At 48.3% G+C, this 22779-nt stretch overlaps 1 protein-coding gene across 1 annotated transcript in view; it reads right to left on the minus strand.

The window, feature by feature from the left end:
• LOC144169007 (uncharacterized) overlaps positions 1-12287 on the minus strand; it is a 49281-nt gene extending 36994 nt beyond the window's left edge. Inside the window, exon 1 of the mRNA XM_077698007.1 lies at positions 12145-12287. Coding sequence (XP_077554133.1) covers positions 12145-12208 — 64 coding nt within the window. The 5' untranslated portion in view covers positions 12209-12287. The remainder of the gene's footprint in view (positions 1-12144) is intronic.
• Between the last annotated feature and the right edge of the window lie 10492 nt (positions 12288-22779).

Here is a 22779-nt window from a genome sequence, read left to right on the forward strand (position 1 = left end):
AATCATATTTTAGGATTGGAACGCCTTAGTTCCAAGTTTCAAACGCGAAAGCAATCAATGAACACTGAAGTGATAGCAAACATTGTCTGATTACTTGCACCAATTGAAGTGTGTAATAAATAGGGCAGGTTTCAATCCCTCCGGGTGTGTTAACGCGAATTAATGTAGTAGGAAAATCGATTGTAAGGTGCTGTCCTGCACCTTGCTTGAACATTGCCTATGACCGTACGTATGACGCTTACTTGCTGCCTTGGCTTGACTGGGCCTATTGCCCGGATCGCCGACCATCCTTAGGACTACGTCGGCTGGCGGCCTCCCGGTAATCTAATAGCGTATTCAGTTGGCCGCTTCGGTCCCCTGGCTGAGGTTCACCAGATGCCACGGCGGCTCGCAATCAGAGCGCGAGAGGCAGCTTACCAACCGAATGCATCGGCAATCACGGAGCAGCGCGCCTGTAGCGCCACCGTGAAGCCAGCGTGGGAAGCCATCGGGTAAACCCACGGCCGGGCTGGAGGAGCAGCGGGCGCATAGAGATTCTTAGTAAGTATACTAGAGAGGAAACTGCGTCTTGTAAGCCATGCCGTCGTGGGGGTTCATGGGAAGACCCCCTTTTTGGCTTGGTCTTGGCATGACAATTGGATTCTTAAGCGGTTTTCGGGATTTGCTTTCTTAACTATGCATTAACATGTTTACGAGCTACAAGGAAGTCGAAATAGTAGCAACCAGTGCGTGACCGCACCTGACATTGCTCATGCCGCAGTCGAAGGACGCACGACTGAGTGGGTAATATGCCGCCGCGAAATTTGTAGCCGACGAAAAGAAGAAACAAAACGTACTTCGACAAAGACAAGATACGACCACGGGGATACGACAGATACCAGCGCTTGTATGCGTTCCATCTTGCCATCGTGCACGACTGTTAAACGCCATGTTTTCTTTTTTCTTGTTAAACTAGTTGGCGGTTGGGGCCCCAGTTCACCACGAAGACAATGTTTTAAGAGGCACGTTCAAAAAACTCTCCAAAAACTTCAAGCAACTTATTATTTCCAATAATTGGTAAAATTAATAAAATCAATCTCCAATGAGGTTCCTCCCCAAATATTAACCTTGTTTGTTAGTACAACCTTGGCCTGCGGATTGGCATGCACAACCGTTTCGGCAAAAATACGCTTTACTTCCTCTTTCCTTAGTTTTAAAACAGCCTGTTTTGATTTTCCACTTACGTAATTGAACACCATTCTTCGCGTTCTTGTTCCACTTTGTTTAAATTTTCGGTCACTAGAACGTTTTCATCCAAGCCAACGATGAAACTAAAGCGAGTGCAATGTATAATGGTGGCCCATGACGACACAGACGGCCTTCATATGAGCCGCATAGACGCTAGCGCCAGAATCCTCTCTAGTGTATATGGTAAAAAACTCTATGGGCGGGCGCGCGTGCGCGCTCGCCGCACCTCCAGTCGGGCCGTGGTAAAGCGCGCCGTTTTTGTCACGTGACCCGTCCTCCCGCCCAGATCGTACCACGCTCTTACTTCGAAGTCAGAGCGGTCGGGAGCGCTCGGAGCAGGAGGCTGACGCTCCGAAATAACTAACCGAAGGTAGTTTTAGCGCTCGAATTCTGCCAACCAAAGGCGCAGCCGCTTTTCAGAACACTCCAAAGCGCTCGTAAACGACCAACCGAATACGGCACAAGCAACGACAGGACTTGTGCTCACCAGGGTGTGGCTTTAGTTTGTTTATTTGTAGACTGTATCAATTTTAGTAAAGTTGGTGAAATCAAAATAGGTTCGCACATGCACCGTCGACGCTTGGCAGACTTCGCTACACCCACGCTGTAAGCTGCATATGTGTGTGCAACTGGTTCGCTACGTAGTAAGGAGTCAGCGAAGTAATAGAGGTAATAAGGAATTAAAATGACTCAATGTGAGTTTTAAAGCGCCGACGCTGCGCAGGCGACAAAGCGCGCCACACGGAATAACTCTGGATTAATTTTGACCACCTGCGAATCTTTCACGTGGGGCGAAATCTCTAACACATGAACGTTTTTGTATTTCGCGTACACCACAAAAGCGCCCCAAGCTCCCGGGAGGGATTTAAAATGAAGCGAATTTTTTTTGCTCAGCAAAAATAAAAACGAGGTACGTGAAGCACGTTTTGCGCCGGTTGAGTTACCACAGCATTAAGCAGTACGACCATATTTTCCCGATCGCTTTTATGCCTCAGGGACGCAGTCACTAGTGATAAGATATTCGTAAATTTTCAGGGGACACCTATGGCACAACCATTGCGCAATAAACACATCTAAGCACCTACGAATGAGTGAATAAAGAATATCGAGAGGCAATAGGATACACTTAGTATTTCCCTCCCCAACAACCACGCACGGTATGAAGCACTGTTGGCAGTTCGTCTCAAGGAGCTGGTTCCAATCCCCGATTGGACGTGTATTTTTGTTAACAGCATAGCCCTTTTTGGTTTTATTCCACCGTTGATGGTTGCCAGAAGCAAATAACAAAAAATGCCCAGCGCGTGAGAGCATGCGCTGCGTCAGGAGCTGGCGGCGTCGGCCAGGCTTGAGCGTCAGCTTGCGGCCCGTGAGGAGCTCCCCAAAAACACCAAAAAAAAAAGCGCTTCGGGTTGGCCACCTCGACATCCGAGAACACTCAGCCCAGGTTTCGTGGTAATATCTCGCGAGCTGTTCTTCTCCTCAGTTCGCCTGCCTTCGCGCCTGAAGTGAGGAGCACAGACGCCGAGTTCATGCTACGACGCCCAATTCGCGAAGCTGGTTGCTGCGAATTCTAGCGCAGGCTATTTGGGAGAGATGTGCAAGGCTGCGGATAAAACACTCCCGAACTGCCGGTCATGGAGAGATTTCAGCGTCAAAAAAAAGTTGGGAAATTCCTGTGAAAAGCAACAGCCCGGTCTCGGACGAATGGAGAGGTGCCGCCAGCTCTGCTATTTCTTCAGCCATGCACCACTAGTGTAAGCTTGCAAGCTGCGCCGTTTTTTTGTCAGGTGGTTTTTATTTAAGTAATGTTTCCTGAGCTGGAACCTTCACTGCTGCACAAGCGAGATGACAGACTGTGTGCAGACTGACTTTGAAGCTCTAGAGAGTTCTAGTTTGCGTGGCGCTGATAAAAGCACCGACTGCTTGCGGGCACAGTGCATGCTGAGTCAGCTGACTGCAGTCCTTGTGCGAACACGGCTCTTGCGGCAAAACGACGCGCCACAGAAGTTACAAAGGTTGCGACAAAGCCTCCCGCAGTTGAGCACCTCCGATGAGGTGGAGGGCGTTCAGTCACTGCGTAAGCCTCGGCTGGTGAACGTGACCATTCTTAGCGGTGCTGGCAGACTTATCTGACCAATTTTACAGACAACATGGCAGAAGTCTGTTATGGCGATTCCTCAGTTATCAGGAATGCCCGCCGGACAGTAGCGCCGTATGCCATGTATTTTGTTGCACAGAACCAAAACCGGAACGGAGTTGAAGAACCTTGAGATGTTATCGTCCAATCCCATCCAAAGATGAACACGCGACATTTTGTAATTGCTGCGGCCGAGGCAAATGTAGAATGGCAATACTTCTACTTTCAGGCTTTATAAATAAATACTGCTCTATCTACCGGAAAAAGAAAAGTTTGTTTATTTGAGCCAGTATATGCAATGAAAACACACAGAAGTTTGATAAATTTACTGCAGTAATTCGTTATGTCCAACTAAATGCTGCTGCGTGCGTCTTCGAGTTTCACTCCACGAGTAATGTTTAGAGTTTTGTTACGCTACGTATATCCTGGCATAGCAGAGCTAATTAATTTTTTTCCTTAGTTTCCCATATATCGCTTTCACATAACAAACTCCAGACTCTCAAACGTGTCATTCAAACTCACTTTGCCTGGCATTTCTAATTACTTCTGAGGTATTTTTATTCTCCCGTAATCATTTCGATACGGGTATATCTACCACAGCAGCACGGCTGATATGGCGTAAGAACGCTCCACAAAACATGAAAAAAACTAAACAAAAAATCAAATATACCCCTTACTGAATGTTTTCTCTTCGGGAACTTAGTGTACATAATGTCATGCAAAGAATTTGAGCCGACACAAACATCCTCCACAAGACGATGAAAAGAAATTACGAAGCAGATGACACGCGCGAGATGCTCTGACAAGTTGACACAAGCTACGGCGCCGAGGGCTCGCGACCACGGCACGAGCTCGCGCCGGCCACCAGCCAATCGGCAACGGCCAGCGACAGTGACATGCGGGCAGAGGGAGCGAGAGAAGAACACGGAGGGAGACCAGAGACTGTGAAGTGTGGAGCTGTGGAGCGTGACCGGGATGCGCGGCGGTCGGGCGAACAGACCCGTGCCGTGCCCCAAGAGGTCCTCCACAAGCACAACCTCCAAGACATCTTCCCCACAAGTGAGTAGTCTCGCCGGGCATAAGTGAAAGACAGCGGCGCTTCAAGAGAGCTGCGTTCGCCAGGACGGTGAAGAAAGCTCGAAGCGCGCTTCACTGCCACGGTGTCGACACACTGCGTGAACATTTCAACGCTGCCACGCACCTGTACGGGTAATAACCACTTACTGCGTTCTTCCCCTTAATTCCCGGATGGTGACTTTTTTCTGTTTGAACACGTGTTGGTTTCCTATACCGCTTTTGCGATAGTTTCTCTATTGCTCCCCATTTGTTCCGCATTGCTCTTTCCTCCATAGTTTGTGTATTGTTTAGGTTTCAAGTATTACAAAAACTACTCTAGTTCACAAAGCTTGTTTTTCTAGTTATTATTGTCTCCCGAATCTGACAATATGAGAACTGTACCTTCCAAGTATTAGCAAAGCCATGAAAAACCGAACAACATATCTTGAAGTTTAATAGCTGATTGAATGTCTTTTTGTTTGATTGATTATATTAAAATTGCAAATATTTCCGCGCTCTAACTTGAGAATTCTATTTCATTGGTATTTCATATTAATACGAAGCTTTTGTCGCGAATAGACTGCTAAGAAGTAAACGCCATGTGCCATTTGCGGGCGCAGCACCAGCCGCCCTTATGGCGTCATAGATGTTTTAATGTGCTTTCACGCTATCTTTGCACCCAGAACATCAATTGGCACCAAAGTATTAGTAATACTATTATGAGACGAGCGGTGGAGAGAAAAGTGGGACTTTCGGTCATGAATGTCATTCAAAAAGCGTCTCAATCGGATAAAAAAAACATAAACTGCGTGCACATCGACTATTTCTAAGGTGAGAAGCTCTTTAGCAAATCGTAATTTTTTGTGTCCACAGTTAAAAATACCAAGGAATGGCCGATCGCGGGCACATGTGCACGGACCTCGCAGCGACCTCCCGGCCGTTAACAACAACAAAGAAATGTCTAGCGCTCGTGTGTGCCTGCCTAGCAGTGACCGCCACGCCTCCCGGGCAATCCGATTAAACAGGTCCACAACAAATCTAACGAACTGGCCAAATCTACGTAAACACCTGCAAGAAATTGAAACAGGTGGCATTCCCCTTGCTGAATGAAGCGACGTCATCTTGACAGTGGTACGTAAACAGACCAAAGAATAGGCCGCGCTAAATTCAATCCGTACATTGACCAGTACGTCCTTACTTCTGGAGAAAGCGCTGTGCTATTGTCAAATGCTGGAAACATGACAAGCGTAACAGCGTGCTGAAAAAACGCCTTTACCGCTTCAACCACGAAGCCCAAGAGTGCGCCGACGAGTAAGACAATTGGATTCAAGTATGTGAAGGCCTCAACGGCAAGCTTCATATGGCAAGGGACTGGGGACTGTTTCGAACACTGCTGGTACAACAAAAACAAAATACACCGTCCAACGACTTCACTTACCGATGGGAGGTACACCACATGATATCACAGAACAGATCCGCAACACAGTCAACACCCCTTGTAGTACCAAACGCGTCGATATCATTTACACAGAATCAGCCCCAGAAGATGAGGATGAGGGAATGATCTCGGACTTGTCACCCGAAGAACTAAACACGGCACCGCATTAACTCACTCGCAACAAGGCCCAGGGACCCGATAAAATTACATATGGAATGAACCGCAACATGCCTGACGAGAAACTTGCAGAACTTCTCAACTATATCAATGGGGCTTAGAGATAAGGTAACCTACACTCCCTCCCTCCCTCCTCCCCTCCCCCCCCCCCCGATGAAAGGAAGCTCATGTTACCCTAATCCTCTGAATACTAAAACCAACCAACACACCTGCCAGCCTCCAGCCTATCTTTATGACGTCGTTTGTTGGAAAACTTATAGAGAAGATGGTGCTGGTTAGACTGGAAAGGCACCTGGAATACAACGGCCACCTGCCAGCCACGAAGGTGGGATTTCGAAAGCATGTGGGCACATAGTACACGCCAAACGCATTCATGAGGACGTCAGAGCACTGCCCAGTGCAGCCCAATTACGCACCATCGTAGGAATATATAAAAAAAACTTGAAAATGTGCTGCATGACGCGATATTTCTCAGCCTCAAGGAAATTAGACCGGGTATCCGTATTTTCAAGTACAATAAACCTTTTCTCATAGACCGAACCATCTACATCTATGGACCCGATGGGAAGCCATCTCGGCCTTGCCCACTTCACAGAGGCACACCACAAGGATCCATATTATCAATAACGCTCTTCAATGTGGTGATGAAGAATCTCCCCGCCAAACTGAATGCTATTCCAAATCTTCAACACGCCACATACGCTGGCGACGTCACACACTGGTGTACAACGGGAAGCACTGGCGAGCAGAAATACACGTTACAACAGGGCCTCGATAAAATCAGCGGGCACGCCCACGACGTCGGACTCACCTGCCCAAACAAGAAATCAGGCTCAGACTATGTAGAAGTATTGGACAAGAAAGTTCAAGAAAAATAACCTATATCGCTACATAATCACTCTGACAGTAAACAACTTGACCCTCCCTCGCCGAAACCCCTTCAAGGTCCTGGGCCGGATCCTCGAACAAGACGCTAAAACCAGAGTGGGCCAAACACATCATTGCTCAAATTAACCAAATTCACCAAATGCTCCGCCAGGTGACGTGAAACCATCAAGGCCTCCAAAAACACAAATTATGCAAAGTAATTGAAGCCCTCGTGTTCTCACGAGGGCTTCATGCAGGCGTAACCTTTTCAGCGCCTTACCAATACACAAGCCAACAAAATGAGAAAAGGTGAAATCTGCAGTATGCTGCTGAAGTATGGGATTCCCATTTTAAGAAGGATGTTATGCTGCTTGAAAGACTTCAAAGAGAAGCAATGATATTTATTTTTGGTAAATATAGAAGGCATGATTCACCATCCTTGTTGATGCAGAAGTACAGCATATTGACTCTTGAGAATCGCCGGAAAGTTAGTCGCCTTGGGTTTCTTCATAACTGTCTTGTAGGGAAAACTAAATTATTACTTCCTAATTGTATAAAACCTTTAACTTCACGGCCAACTAGACATAACCATGAATACTCATTATCGCCAATTTTCGCCAGAACTGACACTCACAAGAACACATTTTTCCCCCGAACTGTGTCTGAATGGAATTCCTTGCCACGAGAGGTTTTTAAATCTGCTGATTTTATGAAAAAGCTTGAATCCCACATTGTAAACTTTGATGGTTGAACGCTCCTATAGTCTTCGTGTTGTCTTTATTGTTGCTACTAATCTCCTTTATATTGTATGTATACTGTGTAGCCCCTCCTGTCAGGGCCAAAATACTGGCCTGCTGTATCCTTAAATAAATAAAATAATAAAACAGCCATCAGAAAATGCACCCGCATAGAAATGGGAGTGCCTCTCTATGTCTCCACGGCATTAATAATGACACTGTCCTCCAAAACACTCTTGAAAAAAAAGCCTAAATTTTTCATGAAGCTCAGCACCACCGACTAACAACTTCAATGCAAGGACGCCAAACCCTTCGCGCCCTGGGGTACCCCACGACCACCTCCCACCCGTCACTCCCCCGCAACCACACTGGGAGACAATACTAAGAATCACTGTGCTACCTATATACCGAAACACATGAGTCGAGCCACAGATCAAGCACGTGGAGCATGTCGCGCTCAACACCTGCCCGAACCAACCCATGACGACTACTTACAGGCGCCCGTGTTGTGGACCATTCAACCGCTACGGCACCGGTTGGCCCCAGCACAGCTAACGCACGGGATCACGTCAACGTCCCCTCGCTCACAACTCCAGAGACTCAAGCCATCGCAGAAGCCATTATAGTTCACCAGCAGCGGACCACCCACATTACAGTCCGCGGACAGCCAGGGAGCACTCCGCAGCTTCGCCACGAATGACATCTATCCCTTGTCCACACTGGCCCGACAACATACATGCACGCTCATCCCCACTTACACGTTTTCCTGGAATGTATCTCTGGCCACCAAGGCATGCAGGGTAATGAATGAGACCACGCTATGTCCCGCGATCCTAATTTCCGGGGAAGCCCTCAGCCGTTGCATGAGGAATACAATCCAAAAGAGGATAAAACAATGCATCACAAAAGGCGCCGCGAACATCTCGACAACATCTGCATAACAAGAATCGTATTTCCCTCCCCATATAAATTTATGTCACGAATGCACGCTACATATATTAGACAGGCGCAGACATTGTCCCTCCTTGTGATCTGTTCCTCCACTACATACTGAATTCACCAGGCCGTCCGCAACGTCAGGTATGTGGCGGCTATCCGGACAATGAACATACATATTGGCGCTGTGTACGGGAGACTTCGTCTTCCAAATTTCTTTCCCCAGCCCCTTTCCTCCTGATATTATCTACTCGTGGTCTAGCTGGGCCGCTCCCCCCGAAAACCTACGGGCAGCCCTGTGGTGTCTCTTGGCTGCCCATATTGAACTTTCTGCACCTCCGCCAAGCCTGATAACTTCGCGGCTCGGAATTCAGCTGCAGAATAAACTTTCATCAGTCTCTGGCACGTTTTTTAAGTCAAGCGTACCCTCTTAGAAAGATCAGCCAAGAGTAACCCCCCCCCCCCCAATAAACAAAAAAAACTCCAGCGTTCACCATATTTGCGGCAACCCTTACTTGGAACGAGAAAGACACGCCAGAGCATACGCCCACCCAAAATGATGTTTAATTATTATCACTTGCAAAAATTAATGAAGCTCACACTTAGATGAACAATTGTGTAGTAAAGGAAATTGCGGCAGGGAAGAAGAAGCAAACCAGCTGCAATCGCGGACTTAAACCTTCGCGATGGTCGTGAAGGTCACGTACAGTTTCGTTGCCTTCAAGTCTTACGCGTTAGTGTGAGTTTTTTTATATTTTGCTGAGGTGAGGCGTGTTTTCTGTTGTTTATGTTGCTCTCTTTGGCCAGCGATTTTAGATTACGTTGGCTGGATACCCGCCCAATGCTTGGCCGAATAACTGGGCAGGGGACGGTTCCCGAGTTCACTATAAGAGACCGGTGTCCACGTAGTTTGCTCGTTGTAATCGATAATTCTGGATACGCCGCTCTTTGCGAGTTGGGGCAGCACAGAATGGTTCAGCAATGGTCTTGCGCGGCTAAATGTATCCTGAATAGGACATGAACACCTCGGGGTTTCCTCGCTCCCCAAAGATGACACGCCACCAACGGGTTTCGGGGAATTATCGCAAAAGAAAGGGATATAAAGGTTTGTTAAAACGCAAGTGCATGTTCAACGGTTAAATCATAATGAAATGTTTTAGGCACGCTTTGACGCCCACATTGAAGTCTGTCCCCCACACTTAGTTTGGGAGCCCATATTGGTTTGCGATGAGTCACCAGCGTTAATTTATTGCTTTTCTTGGAGACTGAATCTGTTTTTGTTGTGACTTTTTTGGTTGGGTAGGGCGCATAAAGATGCCAAAATTTTCTCCAAACGAATTTTCAACGGTGTTTAAAAATAGACATTCATCCATGGAAAAAACATTGAGCTAAAACTACACAAGCTTTCGAACGTGCACTGCTGGTGTTGTCATCCCGCCGGTAGACACCATTGCGTCTCTATCTGCTAGTAATAACCCACGACTCTAGAATTCTATGGTAGGAGAAGCACATAACGAGGCCTAGAAATTTGTATCAGTTTATAAAAACTAAAGGGTCATTACAAGCTGGTGTACAAACCTGAATTGGTAACGAAAGTAGCTCAATTATTTGTAATAATTAGCCGCAAACTTGCGTGTTTCTGATTCTCCTGCCCCGCTTTGAGTGGACGGACATCACATGTCGGTGCGCCAAGCCAGTCCCTGACCCCTATGGTAGTGAACTAGCATCTGTGACCATGTCCTCTGAATTCATTTTTTCACGATGCAATGCTGGTATACAGCTGTAAGGTTTGCAATATACAGAAATGCGTGATGCGGAAATCTTTATACCATGTGGACCATCCAACCGGTGTATAATGAATCGGGAATACAAACGTGACCGAGAAATATTGTTCTCGTATCGCACTGCCACCGTACGGGGCCAAAGAAACCATGCATACATAACGCCCTCACATAATGGCACAAAAACGTTTACACAAAGTACGAGTAATCATATTTACTCTAATCATGAAGTATTTCTGGCGATAAGTTATGGTGAAATATGTTTAGAAGTATTAGCGCTAATGCACTGATACCTGAACAACAAACCCCGAAGCTTTCATTTTAAGATCCGCAATTCTCTACACTTTTACAGCTGGGTCATGGCCGAAGATCCCGAAAAATTGCTAAAGGTGAGGTCACAATGCCCCTCGTGATCAGTACGCATTCGTGACAAAATGTTTTGTTGAAGCAATGTGCCCATTTTGATCCATATTGCCAGAACCAGTTTCCGCAGCAACATAACTGTTTTAGAGTCACTTTACCGTGAAAGGGTATTCAAGGTATGCTGTAACTACCCTGTGGCTGCCAGTATGCTCTGTACGCTTATGGTTTGTTCTAAATATGCGCAATTGGTGAATTAAGGGGGGAAAATGGTTTCGTTTGTCGCCCTCTTGCCAATGAACTTTTCCAGCGTTCATGCTCTCACGATGAGGCTAATGCACGTTCAAAAAAGAAACTACACAAAAGATCCGCCGAGGACAGCACTCTGACATTTCTTTTGCAGTTTGGCGAGCCAGGCATCGCCAAAACGGCAGGGTATTGTCCACGCCACAGCTAAAAAGGCGCCCTCTGGACGTGGCCTGCAAATCATTTGCGATGGCCCATAGCTTTCTTATGCGTGAGGAGATATGGCACCTGGGACTTTGGTGATTTGTTTCTAGATTATGTTCCATACTTAGAGATATTGGGACGCCTTAAAACCATCAGTAATACGTAATTGTTGACCCGAATCTTTTACATACGGCTCACCTCATAGCCAAAGTTCAGTTTTGCCGCACAGGATTGCGTACGGAGCAGTTAGCTTCATCCAAAATGCAGTGACAACTGTTACACAGAGACGCCGAAACTTGCACGGAGGGACACATTGCATCCGCCACCATGCCACAGCACTCCCGGTTCGTTCAATTAATCGGCCATGTTTCAACGAAATAACGGTGTCGAAAGTTCGCTCGAACGTTTGAAACACAACGGCATGAGGATCTTTTTCAAGCATAGCTTCCTATGCCTCACTGATGGCATTTGCGGCTGCGTAAAACACACTGCAGAAAAGCCAGCTTCACGCGATCGATTTTACAAAGCGTGCATCAATCCTCCACGACAAAACACAACAGTGAGATGGTTTTGCATACTTGACAGAACTCCAGTAACACGCAAATATAGTTTGGTAATACCTTAACGGTGATTGTGTATAAATAAATTCTTTGGTGGTGTGGAGTTTTATGTCGGCGTTTGAATTTGACTCTCTGGCGTTTAAATTGGCCAGTTGGGAGTTTAGATATAGAGAGGTTGGATTTTAGACTGTGGATTTCCCTCAAGTGGCGTGGGGGAAAGCTTCGTGTTTTAACGATATTTTTTGGTAGAAAGGGAGTATGATTTTGATACTTTCTGGGCAAAATGATGTTGTTTCCACTAAATTCATTTCCCCTATTTTGAATCCGGAAATAATCACAATGCTTAGATCTACTGTATATTGCGTAAAAATACCGTGGTGGTATGCAGGAATTGCAATGAAAATTTCCTAAGTCTTACCTGTTGTTACGCAGACGACGAAAAAAACGACGAGCGCTGTAACGCGAACGCTGCAACACGCCATACCGATTTCTTGTAACGACGACAGCCCTGACCTGCACGCACACGAATATAAGCGGCCAGACAGGATGCCCGACCTTCAGAGCGTAATCTTAAACGGATGCCAATCTACTCGTGAACTGACAAGACACTGTGACTGCAGCTGGAAGCGCAATACATCACACGCCTAAAGGAACCCAGTCGTCGAGAACTTCCGGTACGCGGTTGCAACGTCCTGCCTGATCGGTAAACCCGGGTGTCTGCCTACGGAGTAATTCTCACTGCTCCTAGATGCGCTATCGAATATTTCTCGAGGTGCAACACGGCTGAAATCTGTCATTTGTTCCGCGAAGAAGCCGGAAATTGCAATAGGTGCTACACAAGGAACGTGCCTGACGGCCTCACTGATAATTGTGTTCACCTTAATTTTTCGAACACAGTTATAAAACAGCGCTAGAAACAGGACTACAGAAAGGGCACACAGACAGGGCGCTGACTAACAACTGAGTTTATTGTCACTGAACGGCCAATAAATACGGAAAGAAAGTGACACGTGAGGAAAGATATAACAAATAACGAATACAAAAAAAAACAATCAATCAGTTCCAAGAAGTACAGTATTCTTCATTACTACCACAATCGTAGCACCTAGCATGCCTTATCTACAGTATCGCCAAGAAATCGGCGCCCTGTCTGTGTGCCCTTTCTGTAGTCCTGTTTCTAGCGCTGTTTTATAACTGAGTTATGTACCAACTGGCCCACCTTCAATCTGTGTTTTCGAACACATTGTCCTTGTGTACACTGCTACGGCAAGCACACCGCAGTAATTTAATGAGGCGTAATAGCCTACTGACGCTGTGACTACTCTGTGGCTTTCGAACGCGACTTAACGTTTGTGGGACGTGAACGCGGCGTAACCTGAGATGGCTGCGCTAGATTGGGGCAACGTTGAAAAGTATACGGATGTCCTGTGACCTAGTTCCTGGTCGAGGGTGGTTGGTGTCCGCTGTCGAAAGCTTATCGGCTTCCGACAGCGGATGCGAAAGCCTTCCATGGTGCAGCTTCCGGACCGTGCGTCCTGTCGAAGGTCGCCTGCCGTCCTAACACAGTCTTTTAAGCGCTGCCTTCGATGTGCGTTGGGTTCGTAGACGTGCTAATTGGGTTCGTATACATTAAGAAGCAAGGCTTGGCTGTTTTAATAAATGTGGAACGTTACCCTAGCCGTAATCGTATAGCCGGTGTTCAATGGTGTGGAATTCATGCAGCCAACTATGCGAGTGCTCTGCAATATCTGTGGCCAAGCGTCTGTGGCCAAGGCGACGTTGTGCACACGGCCCCCAGATCAGGCACGCCTCTCTCCTCCATGCTTTCATGGCGGCCAGGCAGGCCGCGGGCCGCGACGTGACCTTGTATTTCCGTGTAAGGCGTGTGCGAGTGATTCGATAGTCAGTTGTACCCCGATAGCATGGTTACGCGAAAAGTCGCGATTGCGCTCATGAGTGTGACAACCTTATCTGCAATTCAACCCCAGCCTCCGCGCACACCTACGAGCAGGTGCGAGTCAGTCTTGGCCCAAAGCTTTGTACTTGAGCGCAGTGGTCAGTTTGACAGCAGGAACTGCATTATTTTTAAACCGTTGCCCAGTGAACGCAAAATAATACCTCGACGCCAAGTGCTGTAGAGTACCGCACAGTACGATATACCTATCCGCCGACGCGTATGACGTAGCCGCAGCAGATCACCTGATTGTCATCCGCCGCGCTCTAACTTCAGACGTGAGTTGTTTTGCTGAGTGTGAAATATTTAGCTCATGAGAAAGCCAGCGCTAGGTCGGTGTAAGTGTGAACAATTTTTCCAAGGAAATTGTTCGGTTTTTGTAATCAACCACGTATTTGAGGGCACTTGCCAGACATAAAGTCGTGGATGGCATGCGAGTACACTTGCGTTGACATCGCGGCGCAGGCAGCCAACTGCAGCGTTGGACATACGCTGCTGATGCGCGCCGCTCACAGCCGCGGTTTCATCCTCCGTGGATTCGAAGTGCTCGAGGGTAGCTAGAGCGCCACCACTTGCGATTAATTTGATATCTGTTGAAGGGGCCCCGATCATCAGGCTGAAACGCAGCAGACGGTGTACGCTGGTGTTTCTTTTTTCTTCGAGGCATGGGCGCAAAGCTCATGCGCTGGAATGGTGGCCATCGACATGGCGGTTTTCAATGTTGTCAGGCGGAGAAATCTCCCGCTAAATTTTTCATTGAATACCGCCCATAGGTAATCCTCGTCTTCAACGTAGGCTTCAACACGAACGGCATCGAAATGTGCACAGCTGAAAAAAAAGATAAATTCGGTTAGTGTGGGATTTGCAATGGGGCAACTAGAGCAGCAGCCATGGCAAGTGATCTAACCACAGCGCCAACCCAGCATCCTGCAAGAATGCAGAGACAATTCGCCTCGTGGATGCGGCATCACCGCTGCAGACGCCGCCATGCGGAGAACGGGTGCACGAGGAGGTGAGCTCTGTCTGCGAGGAAGCGTGAATTGCCAACAGCCTGACTATCGCAGTCTTATTCGTGTCAAAAGAAAACGGAGAAAAAGAATAAAGACAGAAATTCGACGTAGCAGTAACTAAGTCTCGGATGCGTTTGTCTCCAAATTAGGTAAGAAACCTAGCAACGTAGCTAGGCTGCTTGAACAGCACATGATTTTTAAACAGCACAGGTGTTTATGAGCTCCGTGTTGCGGCGTTCAGTAATAGAAATACCGAGCGCACATCAGCGTGCGTCTCGTGAGTAGCACCCGGCGTCGTCCACGAATGCGCGTGGGCTTCCGCCACGTGAGGGGGTTGCAGAAAGAAGAAAAATATCCAGGGAACGCGAGCGTGCGCCTCGTGTAGAGCGCCCGGAATCGTCCAACTCCCCTTTCGAGAACCCTCTGGCCCGCGTTCGTGGCGTGATCTCTTGCATTCTCTTCAATTCGCCAGTTCGCGCCGAGTCTGCCAAGCTGTTTTCGGCAGGTTCCAGCGCGTACTAATGTGGTCAACATTGTGAGAGACGTGAAAGGCTCCGTACACAATGATCCGGGCCTACCAGTAAAAGAGACCTTTCCGCGGCAACTTCGGAAATCCATGTAGGTGTAACAGCTAGGAGGTTTCTGACGACGAAAAACGGGCCGTCAGCCCGGCTTTTTCGCCACACTCGCACCATTAGTTGAAGCAGCGGCGTTTTCTTTAAGATTTGTCGCTCGGCCGAAGTTGTCAAATGAAACAGTTAACGGAATGAAATAATACTGATCCAAACACACAGGGGAAGAGACGGGGCATCGAGGGAGGTAGGCAAAGAAAACCCTGTATTGGTACGGAGTGCTCGATGCCTGTTGGGGAAAGTGGATGGGGCAGGATGAACAGAGGTCGCGATGACGATCTGGGCTCTAAAACAAAGAGGGCGCTGGGCTACGGATGTCTGTATAGGGACACCTGTGCAGACCCGTCGTTCTGTACTGCTCGAGCAAGACCTTTTCATAGTCCCAATTGTGCGAATAAAAAAGAGGGGGAGTTCCCTAGAAATGAAGAGGAGCAGCTTTAAGGCATTGAAAATACTTCAGGCATTGCTCAGTGTCTTTTAAATGAACCACGAATACAATATTCCAAGTTTCTTGAAACATTGCCAGCTGGACTAGCAGTCATGTTTATCTAAGGTAAATTTTAAATGAACCTGGTACCCAACCATTGTGCAGAATTGTTGGGAATAGCTAATAAGCTACGCACTCTTCCTTTGCTCTTCCCTTTTCGCACTTTAAGCTTATTTGTTGTATTTAAGTAACCCGTCCTGCCGCATTCGAAGGCACAAACGCGGTTGTGCCAACAAGGCCCGAATGCCCTTTGATGGTTGTTTCTGCTTTATGGGAACGGATGATTTTAGGGGTCATTCCGTTAGGGCCTGGGGCTTTCGGCGTCTCATGTCGTCGCAATATCATGTACTCACGGTACTAAAACACCGGGGCACTCGTTTCGCAACGCTTCGTACGAGAACGTTTTATCTAAGCAGGGAAAACACGTGCTAAAAGAACACACGGGGACACTCGCTTTCCAACGCCTAGAGCTAGAACGCTGTGGGCTTCAAAGACGCGACACCTAGGGGAAGCCGTATATCTCTCCCTGCCCAGCCGTTTCCTCTCCGTGCGAAAAATTCCACAGCGCTAAGAATACACTTATACACTTCATGCTCCGCCCCACCGCCGGTTTCTCCTTACGGTTTCATCTCTGTTGGCGAAGCGACAAGGCGCGATGAATACACTTATGCACTGAATCCTTCGGCTCGGCGCAAGGATAACGTTATCAGTTTCAGTTTCAGTTTATTAGTCATTCAAAAAAAGTGGTACAGCATTAGCAATATGCAGACGAGGGTCCCGAAGGTAAAAACTGTAACAGGACCGTCGATGAATTACAACAAACAACAAGTTAGATCGAGTGAACAAGCAAGATGTAATACGAGTGAATGGCAATCAATTATACAATATATTGGGGTGAGCAATCATTATAATTTAAGTGACACATCAGGCAACAAAAAGCAACACAAAGAAAAAAGAAAAAAAGAAAGAAAGAAGCAAATCTCATTAGTTTAGTGGCGGACTTTGTCAATCAAAATACAATTATCTAAATTGCAAAACCAAAATCACAAAGCCCCCCAAAAAGGCCATAAACAGGCAACTAATAATTTCACAGAAAACTTTCAAGCGACTTTTTCTATAATGACAAAGTAGACATCGATTTAACAGAAAGGGGCATGTCATTCTATAAAGAAATGGCCGCAAAGGTAGCGGTAATTTTTCCATAATTTGTGCGCGAAGCGGGTTTTATCTCTCTAACTAGCCAAACACGGCGGGGCGCCAAGATTACATTTATACACTGCATGTTTTGCCCGCCACAGGATAAGCCTTCCGCTTTCACCTTTGGGGGGGCGGGGGGGGGCGGGGGAGGGGAGCAAAAATGCCAAGGTGCCGATAATGCATTTATACTCTGCATGCTTCGGTCAACTGAGGGTATCGTGTAAGTGCAGATGACGCGGGATTTTCTTCCTCTTCAAAATCCTGAGAATTCTCTGTAGTACACAGTGTAACGTAGGAATCATGGAAAAATCGTACCGAACTTGGCCTCTCAAATAGCTCTACCATTGCGCCGAGTTGCATCTATTTTTTGCTATTTGCTCACCAGGAGGTTGAAAACGTGACGACATTCCTGTTGGCTGTCACTGCACTGCCGCAAACCAGAAAATACTGTTACAGACAACGTCTGCTGCTGTCGTTTTTCTGAAAATACCCCCAAACGAAATATATGAACATTGACCAATGCGTCGGCTGTATAACACACCGATTTTTAATTTTGAAAACCTTCAGTGCACATTTCTTAAACTTACCATCGTGCAAGAGGACGGCACAATGAAAAAACAGCGGCAGGTCGAACTCAGACGTATTGTGCGAAAACCCATCGTTGGGCTTTAATTAATTGTGTTCCGGTCGAGACAATGGCCCCACTTTAAAGAGCAAACAAAAAATGAAGGAAGATCACACCAACGCGTAAGACTTGAAGGTAGCGAAGCTTTACGCAACCTTTACGCAACCTTACGCAACCTACTTCAGGATAGCTTAGATTGAAATGTTTCTTAGGGTCAGTAACGTAAAAATATTTGTTACCGCCATATCCTCGTAGATTCCATGTTATCTCCCACCTGCTACAGTTATAATTACTTAAAGTAAATGAGTAATTCTTGTGTACAAATTTTGCACCATATTGAGGACAACTGATTGTAACTCTTTCATAAGTAAGCATTTTATTCCTTTCTTTGACTCTATCACGAAAAACCGGTCCTTGAGAGTTTATAGCGTGGTACTGCTTTTGCACCGGTGCGATGTAATCATTCTTTAGTTAAAGCATTCCGCGATTGTTCTAATTTACAAGCAGTGGTCATACGCTACGTAAATGTACCGGCAAAATAGCATCTACGTTAATTAGATACTTTGAACTCGAAATGTATTTCGGAGTAATGCAAGACAATAAGGGAATTTTGTTCATATATACAATTTGGGGAGAAATTCTGTTCTATGGAATATGACGCATTAACTATACGTTCTCAGTAACAACGTTATGATTTGTCTTGTCAGTTGGCCAGTTGGTGTAAATTAGTGGTCTTTCCCACAACAGCAACTAGAAATTAACTGGGCCTTTTTGCAGAGGGGCGGACTTAGTCCAACCGAGCACGATAGTTTTAGCACGATTTTTCAACTAACATACAAGCGAGACATAATCAAACATGATGTAATGCACAGCAGGAAAGCGTCTCGCTGGTTTTCAGGCTCGGTGTAGCCAAACGTAATAGAAGAAAGGGTTCCCAAGGATACGCCTCCAGGCCTTCCATTCAGGAAAAACACACGCCAAGTGGCAAACCGGCTAAACATGCAGGGAGATTCCGGTAGCCATGATTAGATCATGACAGTCACAGTGAAGTCTAGAATTGCAAGCGAAAACTTATAAAAGAACTTAGGACTGCTGTTACAAAAAGCTTTCGCATAACCAGAACCACAAAGCGCGTCTATAATAAACATGATGTCCCTCGTACAGATGACTCAGACGATATTCAAGTTGAGCAGAGCTACTGAGCAATCATACTGAACAAACGACCAAAGAAGCCCTAGAAGAAGCGAATATTTCGCATGGTGACACCAAATTCCTACTCATGTGGGAAGCTAAACAAAGCCAAAAAAACGCAGTTAAAAAACAAAAATTCGTACTTTTTGGTGATCCCTTGCAGCCTTACACGGTACATTCAAAGCAACACGAACCATGGCAAGCTGCAAAACTGGTATAGCACACCCGATAGCAAGGAATCAAATATGATGATTGTGAAAACTGAATATTTTCCACTGCCTCCTTTATCAGAAAAGGAGCATGGCCACTCCAATGCACAATATCTCAGTCGAAAAACACAACAGGAATTTCTGCCGCACAACGGAAATTTCTGGCGCACGACAGGGATTTCTGTTGGGAGTACAGGATGGTCTGTCGTGCGACAGGAATTTCTGTAGTACAACTACAAAAAATCTGTCGTACGACAGGCATTTCTGTCGCACGACCGAGATTTCTGTTGGGACTACAGGGTGGTCTGTCGGTCGGCGGGAATTTTTGAAGTACAAATACAGAAAATCTGTCGTACGACAGGCATTTCTGTCGCAGAACAGGAATTTCTGTTGGGAATGGAGGATGGTCTGTTGTAAGACAGGAATCTCTGCGGAATGACGGCAGAATTTCTGTCGTACGACGGAAAGTTTATTTAGAAGCCAACGAAATCTTAAAGTTAGGAAAACAATGCGTAAGCACTCCATCTATCTCCCTCTCAGATAAGGAGTGTCAGTTCTTGGCGCAGCGCACCCCTCCCGGTAAATGAAGATTACTTAGGCCTGTCCCACGGTTCGATTGCGACCATGATTTTTGTTATGTCATTTGTACTTATCTCGTTTCGTCATGACCACTGTGAGTTCAATGCCTTCCCAAAATTCTTATCGTGACACGCCAAGGAATACGTGACGTATCTATTCCTTTCATGTTATCATGTATAAAAACTTTTCTTTTCCTTCTCCTTTTCTACTTTTTCCTTTTTGTTGTTATTGCCAGTGTTCCTACAAAACCGCTGGCAACCGCAATAAAATTTCAGTTGTAAGTCAGCGCTGTGTCCGTTCCTTCTTCCTTTTGTGTCCTGTTTTATTTGCGCTGTTACCAAGCAAGACAATGTACCAACTCGCCCAGTCGTCTGTTTTGTCTCCGGGGACGCCGACGAACCAGCGGAGCGCCGGACCGGTTTCAGCGTACCAGCGTCTCTCCTGAAGCGCGCGCTGGCTCGGGATCGCAGGTCGCGGTTCTCCACGATTCCCACACTCCTCCCCCCTAAAACTGGACGCCACTTGAGCTCGAGTGACGCCACGCTACACCACACTCGTCACGACGCCTCAAGTCAGTAAAATCGCCACCGAACGCCACTCCCCTGCCAGTCCACACCAAGGTTCGCCACACCATGTCGTCGTCGGGATGCTCGCCTCACTAACCCGCAAACACATTGCAATGGTTCCGAGTCTCTCGCGGTTGGGCAGTACAGCAGGTGGGCAGGCCCGGGGGTAGCCCGCAGCCGCACCCGATGAACTACCAGGTTCACGGCGTGATGCGACCGCAACTCCCAGCTCGAGGCAGTGACAGGAACGGCCGCGCCCAATGCGGCTGCCCGAAGGCTCGCGCCGCTCGCGTAAGCGTCAGATCCCGCCGCCTCCTGGGTTCCGTGGCCGCTTCGGCCGCAGGTCCTCCCGAACGGTTGGCTGCCGCCCGGCAGGCCGGAGCAGCAATTGGCGGTAGCTCCGCGGGCCGCGCTCGGCCCCGCCGGTGGTTCAGCAGGCCATCCTCGCTGTCCGTGGCAGTGGTGACTGGCGTGGCTCCCGGTGGTATCCGTTTGCAGGTCTCGCCCTCACCTCTGGTTCAAACGATTCCCGAACTTGAAGGCGGGAGCAGCGGGACTCCGCAATCTCCTGTGACTGGCCGGAAAGCTGCATGCCCGAGGGTACTCCCCCTTGCACGTTCGCTTGCTCGCGGAATCACGAGTCCGGCAAATGTGCTCCAGCAGCCACCCCCGTCTGGAGGCAGCTCGCCTGCCTATTACGGGGGGTCAGCATCGAAACACCCGTCCGAGTAATTACGGCTTGGTGCGTTGGTCGGCAAAGCTGCGTCAGCATCAAGCAGGCGGGCTCCTGCAACTTGCTCGCAGCAATACAAGCTGCCGTAGAGCCAGCGCCAACCGCAATACCAGCGGCTTACGGGCGAACATCACCGGTATAGGTCACCTGAGAGTCCGTCTCTTACTAAGACTGGCGATCTCTCGCGACCAACGAGCCCGCTGCCGAGCCGCGCGAAGCTCTTACTGCCTAAACGCAATCTCGAGCGGAGACTTCACGGCATCGAGACGCACGCACTCCGGAAGGGCGGAGACAATGGTCCCATTGCTCCCGGTTCCCCCCGCAGCGAGAGGAGACTGATTCTTCACCGATCCCCCTCACTCTTTGTCAGGCGTCAAATCGGCAAACACTCCACCTCGGACTCGAAGCGCAGTAGCGGCGGGCTCATCGTGCGGCTTGCGAACTCCCAAACACCGCACCCTCGCTCGGTAGTGTCCTCCGCGCCTGCGGGAAACTTCAACCGGCGCCGCCGGCACGACTGCGCGGGGACGGCGCTACGAGGAAGGCGACCCGCCGCCATGTTGGAACAAGGCCTACGCACCTCCCGTCTCCCAAGCGGGCCGCGACTGCGGTGCTCGGAGGTATCCTACTGACTCACCGCGTGGTGCGGGTAGGAAAGTTTACACATTTGCCGTCACGGCTGTATCGGGCATCATAACTGTCTGCCTGCAACCGACTGGCGCGAGGCGTTTCGTCCGAAGTCTTCCGGACAAAGGGTAGCGGGCTACGACTGCAGCAACGCATTTCTCGGGGAGCTAGCAACCTCGAATTCGTATGAATACGAGCCCCACGTTGGGCGCCATGTGGGATATATGAGGGGTTCCTCGGGGACCATGTCAGCACTCTGGGGTAGGCCCCCACTCTAGCTCCCGGCGTTTCAACCACGCAGGCTCCCATGCCTACGGCAGCCCAACGAGGTTCGCCGATACGAGAACACAGTAGACAGTAGTGCCGAAGCTCAGCCGTTTATTTGGGGAATCCCAAAGCATGCGAGCACAAGGCTCGACGGCGTTCACGAATCACGCCGTCCGGGTCGTGACCGCGAACGGGAGGCAGGCACTCACGACGCGCGACAAACAAAGCTCCCACCTGAGATGCATGTATCCACCACCGCCGCGTTCCGCCGATCTCGCCCAAACCGGGTCTCCGACGAGAGTCTCCCGACTCCCGTGCGCGCAAGTTCGCGCCGCCCGCGCCCGCGCGCCTATCCCCGCACACATCGGTGGCGCCATCTCTCGGGGGACGCCGACGAACCAACGGAGCGCCGGACCGGTTTCAGCGCACCAGCGTCTCTCCCGAAGCGCGCGCTGGCTCGGGATCGCAGGTCGCGGTTCTCCACGATTCCCGCAATAGTTAAAATAAGATTGTAAAACCAGCAAACCAGTTGCAGCAAGCTGTGTCAAAAGAAAAATAAACGGCGGCAGTGAACCCGTTGCATTACCACGATGTGTTAAATAAAGAATAAATGTAGAAAGAAAGAAAACGCGCTTTCGCTCTAGCTGGGGCCTTCGGAGGAAGTTCGGGGAAGCATCGTCACCACTGAAAGGATGTCGCGCGACAGCACTCGCGGGTAGGGTGCCTCGATGCCCACTCTACTCACAAGGTGGGGAGGCCACGATTCGAAGAAATGAGAAGGGTAAGGAGGGGTCACGAAACAAGTTCTCGTGATCGGCCGGTTCCCTCCTTACCCTTCCTTTGTTCCCTCCTGCTTTTCGTCTTTCGGTCAAAATTTGACGGTGGCTGCGTGACCGAGTGGCTCGTTCACATTTCACATCGGCGCTTTGCGTAGTTGAAGTTACGCGTAACGTTTTTATAAAAATATGCATCTTAT

This window comes from Haemaphysalis longicornis, unplaced genomic scaffold, assembly GCF_048455015.1.
Source record: "Haemaphysalis longicornis isolate Haplotype H1 unplaced genomic scaffold, Haemaphysalis longicornis Haplotype H1 scaffold_2, whole genome shotgun sequence".
In the NCBI taxonomy this organism is placed as follows: domain Eukaryota; kingdom Metazoa; phylum Arthropoda; class Arachnida; order Ixodida; family Ixodidae; genus Haemaphysalis; species Haemaphysalis longicornis.